The sequence below is a fragment of the Sciurus carolinensis genome, chromosome 15 (genome assembly GCF_902686445.1).
Source record: "Sciurus carolinensis chromosome 15, mSciCar1.2, whole genome shotgun sequence".
Classification (NCBI taxonomy): domain Eukaryota; kingdom Metazoa; phylum Chordata; class Mammalia; order Rodentia; family Sciuridae; genus Sciurus; species Sciurus carolinensis.
Window position 1 is genome coordinate 54,189,329 of NC_062227.1, and position 13,380 is coordinate 54,202,708.

A 13,380-nucleotide genomic window follows, 5' to 3' on the forward strand; every position below is an offset into this window, starting at 1 on the left:
ATGTACAACACATAGTATTAGCAATAGCATAGACTTCACCTTGGTCAGCCAGTAAATAATCATGAGCTGTTCTGTTATCTGAATCCACTCTAGCAAGAGAATTGAATAAGTGCTGCTGTGCAGCAATAACCAATAACCTTTGCTCCAGATTCCTGGAGCTGGGTGCAATGTTGCACACCTTTAATCCCAGCAGCTCAAGAGGCTGAGGCATGAAGATTGCAAGTTCAAAGCCAGCCTCAGCAATTTAGTGAGGCCCTGTCTCAAAATAAAAAATAAAATAAAACTGACTGGGATATGGCTCAGTGGTTAAGCAGCCCTGGATTCAATCCCAGATAAACCCCCACCCCCCAAAAAAAAGATTTCCTGTAGTAACAAACTAAATTCCTTAATCATTTCTTCTTCTTTAGTTGCTACATCATACCATGGTAGAAAAGAAGCCTCTCTGCAGTTATATGCTCCATCAGGTAGATCAGGTTTGAACCTTTGTAGTGACAAAGGGTTAGTCAAATGATTACCCAGTGATCAGTTTGGGCTCTTTTATGTTCTGACAACAAAATACTGAAATATCTTGTGCAAGAAGGGAGTAGTACCCAGAGAAGGAGATATGAGATTGAACTGGTGGTAGGAAAAGAGTGGTCCAGTTGAGTTTAAGAGGTTTGTGAGAACCAAGTAACAATAATGTAAGATTGTAGGGAGATGAGAAATTGAACTCTAATATCCATAAAGGAAGGGGTGCTTCCTTTAGTTTGATGGGAAGAATAACATCGGAGAAAATGCTGTTCTAATAAGAAAGATGTTACATATTTAGAAATTCATTGTGAACATTAATCCAGAAAGTTTGAGAGCCTTTTATTCCATTTATCTGATGCAATTCCCATTTGATAATTTTATCACTTTCTGTTGCCAACTACTTGACTATCCCTTCCAAAAATAACTCACTCCCCTCCCCCCAACCAAAACTGATTTGTGCAATAAGTAGTCTGGTGGTTGGGAAAAATTAAACTTTAGGTATGACATCTTTTCCTCTTGTATTTAGGGAACTTCATTTGTATTGCAAACATACTTCACTTATGACACTTCCAATTTCTTGGTTTAACTTTTACTGCCTCTCCGTTGGCTTTCAGAAATGTTACATTCCTTTTGGAACAATGTTAGGAAAAACATTTATGCTTATTTTAATTTAGCTGAAAAATTAGTAATGATACAAACATGCTTATGAAGTAGGCTACCCACGGGAGTATTTTAAACCTAATAAACGTTCCAGTAGCTATGAATGTTCTTTTTTTCCCCGCAAATGTATTAAGGAAACTTATCAGAATTCCTGTTATACTAGCAATTGAGAACAGGACTATGAAAAACAAAATCAGGTATATACAATATCCGTGTTTGTATTAACAAAAAGGCTTAGCCTGTTAAACCAACAAAAAATTTTTTCAGATATTTTCTAGTTATCTTCTATTGTAAATTTAACCATCAGGTAACTTGATAAGTCAACTGATAGAGATGGCATAATGCACCTGACTAGCATTAGATTAATGTTTGTGTCTGTCTGTGATTTATGGAACATCTTGGTAGTTGCCTTCTGTAATGTTACATGTGCAGGGCAAGATATTGATTTGTGTTGCACATTCTTAGCATCCTCTTAAAAACTGCCAGTTAATGAAATCTGTACTGTATAGGTCACAGACTCTTGTGGTTAAAGATTATTCCCTCCCTTCTTGTTTCCCTGCCTTTCTTTCTTCCATTCCCTCCCCTCACTCCCTTTGGACTGTTTGCTCATGATTATTTAGAGTTGTATTGTTCACAGTGGTGGTGCGGATGTTAAATTCTAAATTGAGCATATAAGGTGTAAAACGTGTGTAGGATGCTTTCTCTTAAACCCATTAGCATAATTCAGAGAGTAGGGTTTCCTGGGTTCACAAAGTAGTTGAACTGTATTCAGGGGTCATTATTTATAAAACAAAACATTCCCCTACACACTGTATTCAACATTATGCATGAGAGAGCTTTGGGAACTAGGAAGGACTGAGGGAACAGCAAATCTAGCCATTCCTCTTAATGCTCCTTTTGAGCAATCCTATTGAGGGGGGATGCAAACAGGTTTGTTATGTACACTTTGGTCGCTCATTTGCCAAATGCATGTAAAACAATGGTTTACATTACTATTTCTTTTTTGAACCTGCCACCTGTTTTCTTGGAAAATTTGAGTATAGAAGTAATCAGTTAATTCAGTGCTTTCTAGACTACTTTTCTTAAAGTGTTCCTTTTCATTTAAAGTCAAATACACATATTAAGTATATCAGTGTTTTGAAGATCCCTTTCCTATTTAAAGTTGTAAACTTGAAAATCCTTGTTTATTTACTTGCTGGCTTTGTAAGTTTAGTAATAGAGGAATAATGTGCCCTTTTTAGTAGCTGAATCTGCTAGAACTTTGCTGATATTAAGCTCTTTGAATTTTCAATCTGTTTAAAGCAAGTGGATAAGAATATACAATATTTTAAAGGCCTTTGTAGTGGCAATTTTTGTTTAGAGAACCTGCTTAGAAAAGTAGGCATGTTTATTGAATAAATAATCTTCCATTCACTTGGCACAGATAGCTCTAGAATGTTTTCTGTGATATGTTCTATCATCACATAACGGAGCAGATCAATAGAAACACTGGGCTTATAATTTTGTGTTGCTACATATCCAAAGAGGAACAAAAGAATAAAACAGTTATACAATTAAAAAAAATAATAATAATCTTCCATTTTTTTGTATTGATTTTGTGTGTTTTTGTACAGGTTGCTTTCCTGTTGCATCTTTGATATCATTTCCTAGACACTGCTCCATGATTTAACTTGAAATTCTGAAATGAAGATGGAAGAGGCAGTGGGAAAAGTTGAAGAACTCATTGAGTCTGAAGTCCCACCAAAAACATCTGAACAAGAGACAGCCAAGGAGGAAGATGGATCTGTAGAACTGGAATCTCAAGTTCAGAAAGATGGCGTAGCAGATTCTGCAGTTCTTTCTTCAATGCCTTGCTTGTTGATGGAACTGAGAAGAGACTCTTCTGAGTCTCAGTTAGCATCCACAGAGAGTGACAAGGCGACAACTGGTCGAGTTTATGAGAGTGACTCCTCTAATCATTGCATGCTTTCCCCTTCCTCTAGTGGTCACCTGGCTGATTCAGATACATTGTCTTCTGCAGAAGAAAATGAACCCTCCCAGGCAGAAACAGCAGTGGAAGGAGACCCTTCTGGAGTGTCTGGTGCCACAGTTGGTCGTAAGTCTAGGCGGTCTCGTTCTGAAAGTGAAACATCTACTATGGCTGCCAAGAAAAACCGGCAATCCAGTGATAAACAGAATGGCCGAGTTGCCAAGGTTAAAGGTCATCGGAGCCAAAAGCACAAGGAGCGGATTAGATTGCTGAGGCAGAAACGGGAGGCTGCTGCAAGGAAGAAATACAACTTGCTGCAGGACAGTAGTACCAGTGACAGTGACCTGACTTGTGACTCAAGTACAAGCTCCTCAGATGATGATGAAGAGGTTTCAGGGAGCAGCAAGACAATCACTGCAGAGATACCAGGTAGAGGATGTTTTTTAAACTGACTGTAAAGCAACTGATGGCATTTCTCAGCTGTCAGGCTCAGTTAGATGAATGACACTTGAAAAAATCCAGGAGACCTGCAGCTCTTGAGTAAATTTGAAGACTGCAGTCTGTTAACAAGATGTGGCCAATTTAAAAAAACAAAACAAAACAAAAAACACCAAACCTTTTCTGAGGTTTCCAGTGCACTTTAGCACATCAGCAGAAAAATTACTTAAGTTGTTACTGGTAGAGACAAGATTATTTTTAAGTAATGGAATTTCTCACAAGTCTCTTTCTCTGTAACACATTACCTGAACTCCCATCATTGCCTTTTTAGCACGGCTTAGATTTAATACTCACTGTTCAGTGTTAATACGAAGTATGTTCTCCTCAGGAATAGGCATCTGGCTTTATTATATAGTCACTGCACTTATGGTGTCTAAAATGACACTATCTTTCATTAAAGTTTTCTAAGAACTATTCCTCCTAAAATGATAAGTTTGTGTTTTCCCCCAATTCAGTGAATGATAAACTAATTATCTTTATTGCTTACTCATATTGGACAGATTTTTTGTTTTTGGTTGGGGAGGGGGTCAAAATTTCTTCTTAGTCCTGAAGCTTTAAAAAGTTTGTTGGAAATTTACTTGTTCCAGCTGTCATTGGTATAAGGGTCTGTAATTTATTACATGTTTGACATACCTGCTTTCCCTGTATTATCACATCTGATACTGTGTACTGTGACAGAGAGAGTGTTGAAATTTCATAATGGAAGAAAGATGATATTTGAATGGTTCTTAAGTGGGAAATTCTCACTGGTGAAGACTCTTAATGATTAGGAAAATTTTGTAAACTACCTAATGTTTAATAGATCATGATAATATTGTTTATTGCTGCATTAAAGAGAGGGAAATTTTGGTTTTCTAAAGTTTTATAGGTGACTATGCTTTCCCTCCTAGTTTTGTGAAAGTTTTGTTTCTACACACAAAGACAGCATATTGCTGATGTACAAAGGATATTTCAAGAAAAATCATATTGGTTAATTAAGCCTATAACTAACCAAACTCATTTAAACTCATCAGTAAGAATGATTGGTTTTAAAAGCACTTTATAGGTGTTCAACTTACAAATGAAAGCCTCATCCCTATAGAATATTAAATATGAATTTTAAACAGTCTTTAGAAATGCTTTTTATTCTTTGAATATCTCGAATTCATTTGGTAGTTTCTTGTATTAAAATCACTGAGGGGATTTACATGAAGCTCACTAGAGAAGCAGACTTCAGGGTTGTTCTAAGGCAGGTTCTAGGTATATTTCAATTTTACAGTTAGTAGTATTTTTAAAGAAAGCCTTATTAATGCCTATAAACTTGTTCATGCATTCTTATAACCTGTTCTAATGTATTAATCAAGATCACGATGGCTCTCTTGAACAGTACTTCATTCCACTAACTATAGTTTTTATGTAACTACTCAATATGTGACCCTTTTATGGAAAGGGAGAAGATGGGTGGACAGAATTCTCTTTGAAGGTAGAAACTCATTGTAGAAGTGCCATGAGAAATATCTTCATGGGTAATTCTGTTTGGCTTATTTAAATAGGTTAGGTATTCTTTAGTCATATTTGGCCACCTTGACCGTTGTTTAAAACCTCTAAAATGCCAATGGTCTCTTTATCTATTCTGAATTGTATACTCATCAAACACCAAAGTAAATTAATTTGAATCTATAATTTAATTTCTATTTTTTGTACTATTTGGTGAGTTTTTGGCTTTTGGAAATATGCAGAGTTTTCTAAGGTAATGATGAAGGATCAAATGGCAGTTTAAGGTGCAGACCAGTGAGTATGACTATGTAAGTTGGGCACTGCATAGTTTTGGGGCAGTGCCATTCACATGAGACAACTGAATGATTTTTTCTGTAATTATGCAAAGCAGCAAAGATGGAACAACCTCGAGTTTAAATATTAGAAACTTCAGCTCAACTGTCTATATTGTTATTTCTGAAAAGAATGTGACATTGTGCATTTTTTAATGTAAGTTAGGTACACTTTAGTTTCCTGAGTCAATTATGACTTCGGGCAAGAGGAGAGACACATTTAACCGTATAGCAAGAGCGTTGTTGAAAAACTATGTTTTATGAACTAACTTGAGTGAATGACATGGACATTCAGGGAAACTTAAACTGGATGTGCCTAAGAGAATAATACCTTGGATGTTGAAATTTGCATCCAGCTGTTTACACAGAATGGAAACCAAGGGAAAAAGTAAAAACTTCTTACTCCATACTGTTTCTTCAAGGTACTACCAACTCGATAATTCAGAAAATGCTTTACAAGATTTTGGTGGCAGCATAAAAGTTGAAGGAATTATCCTGAATGTACGCTTATGCCAACTAATATAACAATTAGTGCATTTTCTTCTAAAAAGAGAAAAGATGTAGACTAATATTGTGCATGATCAGGCTTAATAATTTATTTTGATATCTGGGCAACATATGCTTATTAAGTTTTTTAAAAATATTATCAGTTAACTGACAGGCAGCTTATTATGAGCATTTTATCATTTTCTTCTTGAAGGTTTTGGAAATGTGAATGTTTAAGAATCTGTTTGGAGATATACAGATAATTTTGGCAGTACTTTCATTTGAGTTACTTAGAAATGAGCCAAGAGAGTATTTTATAGTAAATTTTGTAGTTTTTGTAGTGAATTAATGTAAAAGTGGTTATTTAAGACTTTTACCAAGTGTCTGATTTATCTTTATAGATTTTTTTTGTGCGTGTGTGTTTTATGTATTTCCTTTGCAGTTTTATGATTAGAACATTATTTTTCACGAGGTGGGGCAGTTTCTCTGTAAAATCACTTTTTAGCTCTATATCATCTGTTGGAGGGATTTTGATTTTTTAATATGAATAATGGGCATTAGACTTCATTCAGTTCAAGAAAGTCATTCTCTGAATAGACACGTACATCAGTGTGCATGGACAACAGGAAAAAAGTTTTCATAATTAACATAGGGTGAACCCCAGGTAGCTTTATCTTGTCTTGGCTATAATTGCTTGCTTTTGTGTGGTCTAATGGTCTGCCAGATAAAATACCTAGAGTGGGGTTCCAAAAATGATACCCATCATAATGGTTAAGTCAATTGTCTCAGTTAGTTTCCTCTTTTGGAGAATGTCAGAGATATTGTTGAGGACAGCTTTTTAAGAATATCTGAGTTCTCAATCCACCTGACCACATTAGAGTAGCTCAGTCTGCTGAAGCTAGGATACCAGCACCTATTATTCACCAGACATACTTAAGTACTGAATGTATCATGACAAGCTTTCGTCTTACCTTGCAAATTTTCCTGTGGTAGAGATTATTATACTTGATCAATTAACTATGCTTGGAAGTTAAAACAAACATTTCTTTCGAAGTGATAAATTCTTTGTAGAAAGTTTTGGGAATAGAAAACTGTCAAGTAGAATATTAAAGTCACCCATAGATCCACTTTGGTCAACATTTGAGTATGTTTCCTCCCATAATATATAACAAAATTTGTCACTAGGTATGCTTCTGTTTTCCTTTTCCTTTTAAAGTTACATTTTGAATCTTTAACCAAAATTCCGTTATCTAGGATATTTGGATTTTGAATAATTGAGCTAACTATAACTTCTTTACTGTTGGTTATTTGGCCCATTTTTACAGCTTGATGTCATGAGTAGAAGTATGAACACCTAGGGCTCTTGACCTTATACTTCCATACTGCTTTTTAAATGTGTATCAAGTTTAGGACTGGGAATGTGGATCAGTAGCAGAGCATTTGCGCAGCACGCATGAGACCCTGGATTCATTCCCCACTATCACACAAAAAATAAATAAATAATAAAATATATTTTATCCCATTCAGGAGTTTTGGGTGTTTGTTCATCATATTCTTGCTATTGAGTATTTATTTTTAGAAAATCGTGCTGATGAAGTAGAAGAATTGTATCTTATAGAAATTTTGGATTTCTTTGGTCAATATAGTAAAGTTCAAAAATCATGTTTGGCCATTTGTATTTTTTTCATAAACAGTCTATTAATGTTCTTTTCACATTTTCCTCTGGCATGTGGTCTGTTGTTGTTTTTTCCTTATGAATATTTGAGGGTTCTTAATCTATTGGATATTTAATTGTTTGAAATAATTTAGGCAATGGGGACTCATAAGACCCTAAGCCCATATAGGGAATTCCATGAAGCACGTTAATTGGCACTTTCCTAGATAGACTATGAAGTTACTATCTTGGTGACTAAAAGCTCCATGTCCCCATTGTAGGCCTTTTGTAATCTGATTATATTTTGATAACTTTAAGATAATCACTAAATAAATACACTGGTAACAAAACACTGAAACAACAGTCAGATAAGAACTGTCTATTTTCCACTTAGTAAATGCAAACCAGGTGGATAAAATCCATCCACTTTAACCTGGCTGTATGTTAAAATCACCAGGGAGGATATTTAAACTTCTGATATTCACTGATCCCATGCATTAGCATTTTTAAAGCTCCTCAGGTGGTGAAAATAAGTAGCCAGGACTAAGAACTGCTCTCAGTTAAATGAAAGGTGAGCTGGGCACTGTGGCATGTGCCTATAGCCCCAGCTGCTTCGGAGGCTGAGGCAGGAGATCCCTTGAGCCTAGGAGTTCAAGCCCAACCTAGGCAACACAGCAAGACCCCATCTCAGAAATTAAGTAGAATGAAATAAAGTGATATGCCAAGTCCTCTCATAGCTAAAAAACCATTGTGAAAGTGGTAGTCCGGTTTACTTAAGTTCTCTTACTGCTAATGGGTATCAAGTTCTAAACAACAGTCTTGTTTTTTGAAATCATATTGATCATAAACTATGCATTGTTCTATATTAAGAAGCATGAGCATCTTTTGATTCTATTTTAATGAGTATTTTAAAAGCATGAGTTTTTTAAATGTAGTTTTCTGTATATTAAAACATGGATGTTAACTTCATTTACAAGCTTTTAAGTCTTACTGATGGGTATCCTACCTTTGGCAGTTTGTTGTGTTAAAGCACTTAAGATACTATTTCGATTTACTTTTCCTACCTTATTTTCTAAAATGAGCGCCTGTATTATTTGCATATATAAAAGCATAAATGTTGCTTTTAATATGTCTTTTTCTTAAAATAAGATATATCACTTTAATAAAGTGACCTGTGTGTCTTTAAGTTGAGAATATGGCCCCTGTAAATTTTTAATAGACCTTTTAAGAGCAGTTTTAGGTTTATAGCAGAATTGAGCAGTTTCTGTATTCCCCTGTCCCCCATAAACAGCCTTCCTCACTAGCACAATCCTGAACTAGGGTGTACATTTGTTACATTGTCACCCAAAGTCTGTCCTTTACTGTTTGGGTGCCCTCTTGTTCTGGAATCTGTGGGTTTGGGCAAGTAAGTTCCTCTCTTTAAAGTCTCAAAATGTCTTGGTTATCAGTGTTTATTGCTGGTAGTCATCTTTATGAGTCTGCAACTTATCTCACTGCCCCCAGCATAATGTGTTCTTATACCATTTTCTGAATTCAGCAGGGTTTTCTATTTGTTTGTTTTAAAGTCAAGACAACATAGAGTAAGGAATAAAAGTAAGAAAAAGGAGTAAGGTGAAGTTAGAGAGGCAGTAGGGACAAGGCTTTCTTGAGATTTTTTTTTGCTAGATATAATTGGGCTAAACAGTTGTGCCATAGCCTTTTAGGTACAGACAGTGGGTGATGTGACTGATTAAAATATTCTTTTTGTCCCTAGCTATTCCCCCCGACCCCCCAGTACCCATACTTCCATCTGGGACAGATTTTTTTTTTTTTTTGCGGTACTGGGGATTGAACCCAGGGCCTTGTGCTTGCGAGGCAAACATTCTACCAACTGAGCTATATCCCCAGCCCGAATATTTTGGTTTTAAAAAATTTTTTATTATTTAAAATTTCCAGCTTTATGTTTTGATATTTAAAAATTTTTTTCATACATGTATATAGGTTAATAATGTCTGTCTCAATCTACCGTCCTTCCTATTACCACTGTCCACCCTTCCCCTCGCTCCTCTGCACAATCCAAAATTCCTTAAACCCCCCAACCCCCACATCTGTGTATCATCATCTGCTTATCAGATAAAACATTTGGCCTTAGGTTTTGGGGGATTGACTTATTTCACTTACCTAGCTATTCTCAATAATAAAGAGGTTGATATTAAAGCGTTCTTTTTTATCTTTGTAAACAGCTACTGTGTGATAAATAAGTCATCTTTTCAAAAGTACCATGAGGTAAATACATTAGAGCATTTCATAGGACAGTTCTTCATAAGACTTATTTCTTGCTGGGTGTGGTGGCACACACCTGAATCCCAGCCACTCAGGAGGCTGAGGCAGGAGGATTTCAAGTTCAAAGCCAGCCTCAGCAATAATCAAGGCCCTGAGCAACTCAGCGAGACCCTGTCTCAAAATAAAAAATGAAAGGGTCTGGAGATGTGGCTCAGTGGTTAAGAACTTCTGGGTTCAATACCCGGTACCTTCTCCCCACCCCCAAAACAACTTCTTGATGTAAGCAGGTAGTATAAGGCTAAGACTGATTGTTTCCATTGATCATTTATTCATTGAATTTTTGTGTACCGAGTGTGCAGCATAGGGATTGACTGGGAACACAGTGGTCAAGAGTGGTCTGAGGAATGAATGCTTTTAATAGGTCCCTGACAATGAGGAGTTTAATGTTAATTTTGTTAGGAACCTAAACCAAATATGATCTAGCCTAGCTCAAGGATAATAGTATGTGCTTAGGATCATATCCTAAATTAGAATCCTATGAAATCACTCCTCTACTCGATGTTAATAGCTACATACATATTTGCATATTTGGAACATGCTGCATTGTATGTAAACAGGTTTTCTTTTTACAGGACAATTCAGAGCCATACCTCTCTACAGGGGTAGGATATGATTTGTATCATATCCCAATTAACCATAAAGCTTTTTGATGGCATATAGGGCATATAGTACCTTTAACATATTGCACATAACAGGACTTCTGTAAAGCTGACCCAGAGGTATACATGGATTCTGTATGTCTTTTATGTGTTTTTTCCATAGGTTTTTAAAAAATTTTAAATGGAACTTTTGATGAGAATCAGTCAGCTGTATAATAATTTGTTTACAGGTCAGTTGCCAAAATAATCCTTAAGAATTTCACAGAGCAGTTAAATATTCAGGGATATAGTGGTTCTGGACCAAGACAGAACATTAAAATCATCTAGGGAGCTTAAAACAAAACAAACCTCAGATACCTTGGATCCGTCTTAGGTTTTTGTATTGTTAAATCACTCCAGGTTTTGAAGTTCAGCAAAGTTTGAAAACTACTATTATAGATTAAGTCAGTTGTATAGTAACAGAATACACACTCCCAGGCCCAATCACTGAAGCTATGAAAAATGGTAATGTCATCTTAGTCTTTTTATTATTTCACTTGGAATTGGTTACTTTCATTTGTCTAATGAATTAAATGCTATTTATCAGTGCTGTATTTATCAGGCTTTTCTTAGCAACGTTTATGCTTTTGTTCTGAGTAAGCATGTTTTAATAAAAATACACTTTACAGAATTAATACTGTTTTATCACATGACCTCAATGTCTTTAAAGCTGACTTCATTTGTGCTGGGGAAATTCCAGGATTACTTGATGTGGGGGATACTATGTGTGATAGGAACTGCATAGGCAGTATCCTAGAAGAGGCCACGCATGAGCCGTTTTTCCAAGATGCAGAAGCATACAGAAGAAATTCTGCATATGGATGGAAAAACTAATTCATCTTGTCGCTGGTGAAGAGATCAAGCAGCTGCTGGAACCCAGGGTACCTAAAAATGCAACTAGTTGGTCAAAGTATTTCCCCTATCATCCTTCAGGTGACATCCACTTACGGTGGATGCATGGTTCCCAGTACAGCACTAACAACCCTTTGTTGATTTATATGATTTGCTGAAATGTGACACTAACATAAGAATTCTTAGTGACACAACAACTCTCCCGTTAACATTACTGAAAATGGGAATATTATAGAACAATCTAAGGAGGGTCTATCACAAAATTGTTAACTATCTGCTTTTTAGATTGTATGAGAAAGAATATGCTTTTGCCCGTTGTGAGTTTCATTTCATAATGTTTTGAAAACTAAGGTAGTAAACGGTTTATTTAAAGCATTTTTAAGGTAGTCTCACTATGTTGCCCAGGCTGGCCTTTGAATGAGATCCTCCTTCCTCAACTTCCTGAGTAGCTGTGGTTATAAGCATATGCCACTGTGCCTTGCTAAGAGTTTCTTTTTAAAAAATCAGGTATTCTCTTTCTCTCTCTCTCTCTCTCTCTCTCTCTCTCTCTCTCTCTCTCTCTCTCACGCACACACACGGTGCTGGGGTTCAAACCTTGGGTTTCATCCCCAGTCCTCAATTTTAGTTTGAGTTTGTTACGTAGGTTGGAATGTAAAATCATACTTATATAGTAATCAGAGTGATTCTCACCTTTGTACTTGTTCATGCAAAAAAAAAAAATTTAAATTGGGAATTTATTAAAGTCAAATAGGAAAACAGTTAATAATATGAGAATCTTTTAGCATTAATTCTCTACATACACTGAACTCCTTTCTGATTCAAGTCTTATAATTCTGTAAAGATGAATGAACATTTTTATCAGTTTTACCAGTGTCATTAATGAACCTGTTTGTTGCCAGTCTTTAAGAGTTAAAATATAAATAACATTTGTACATAGGAAGAATATATTACATTTTTGAGCAACTACTGACTGTACCTACTGTGTAAGATATTGTAAGGAAAGCAGATTAGATTGCAGTGTGATTTCATGTATAAGAAAAATAGTATAGTGTAGTCTTCCCTTATTGGCAGAGGATTCCAACCCTCCCAGTAGGTGCCTGAAGTCGTGGATAGTTAAAAAAACAAACAGACAAAAACAAAACAAAACCCCCACAAAAAATAAAATCATATATATACCATATTTTTAAAATTATTTTTTGGTTATATACTATATTTTTTCCTATACCTATTATGTTAATTTCTAAATTAGGCACAGTAAGAAGTTAATAATAGAAAAATCAATATACTGTAATAAAAGTTATGTGAATATGTTCTCAAAATATTTTTTATTGTACTCATCATTCTTGTGATGACATGAGTTGATAGATAAAATGCCTTCATGAGGCAAGTGAGAGGAATGCTGTAGGTGTTGAAGCCTAGAGTTGGACTACTATGTAAGGGTGATGTGAACAAAAAAATTGTGATACCAAGTCACTCAATTTTATAGCCAATATTGCTACCAAGTGACATATAGACGGGTAGCATATACATTGTAAATGCATTGGACAAAGTGATGATTCATGTCCTGACCTGGATAGCAGGAGACATTATTATACTACTCAGAATAGTGCACTATTTAGAATTTATGAATTGTTCATTTCTGTAATTTTCCTTTTACTATTTCTGGACCATGGTTGACTACAGGTAATTGAAACCATGGGTGAGGGGAACTACTGTATTTTTCATTGCTGGATGGATTAACTAACTTGAGCTTAAACTTAAAGCCCAGTCAGTACCTGAGGTAATAACCTAGCAGACATCATCCAGTGGAATTTTCTGGTACCATACTATAAAGGTACCTCCAGAGGATAAAGACAAAATGGTTACTCTATCAATTGTATGTATTGAATGGGTTTTTAAATTGCTGATGACTAAATTTGTTAGCTTTCAATCTCTGTACTGAAAATAAATGTCCCTTAGCTATGTTAAAGACGTATGGAGTGT

At 35.5% G+C, this 13,380-nt stretch overlaps 1 protein-coding gene and 1 non-coding gene across 6 annotated transcripts in view; one reads left to right on the plus strand and one right to left on the minus strand.

Annotated features, from left to right (window-relative positions):
• Ark2n (arkadia (RNF111) N-terminal like PKA signaling regulator 2N) overlaps window positions 1–13,380 on the plus strand; it is an 85,235-nt gene that overhangs the window by 41,062 nt on the left and 30,793 nt on the right. For all 5 annotated transcript variants that reach the window (XM_047526335.1, XM_047526334.1, XM_047526333.1 and 2 more), the window contains one exon: window positions 2,784–3,568. In XM_047526335.1, coding sequence (XP_047382291.1) covers window positions 2,854–3,568 — 715 coding nt within the window. In that variant the 5' untranslated portion in view covers window positions 2,784–2,853. The remainder of the gene's footprint in view (window positions 1–2,783; window positions 3,569–13,380) is intronic.
• Trnaa-cgc (transfer RNA alanine (anticodon CGC)) lies at window positions 9,398–9,471 on the minus strand. Its single transcript has one exon. It is a non-coding gene; the product is annotated as a tRNA-Ala (tRNA).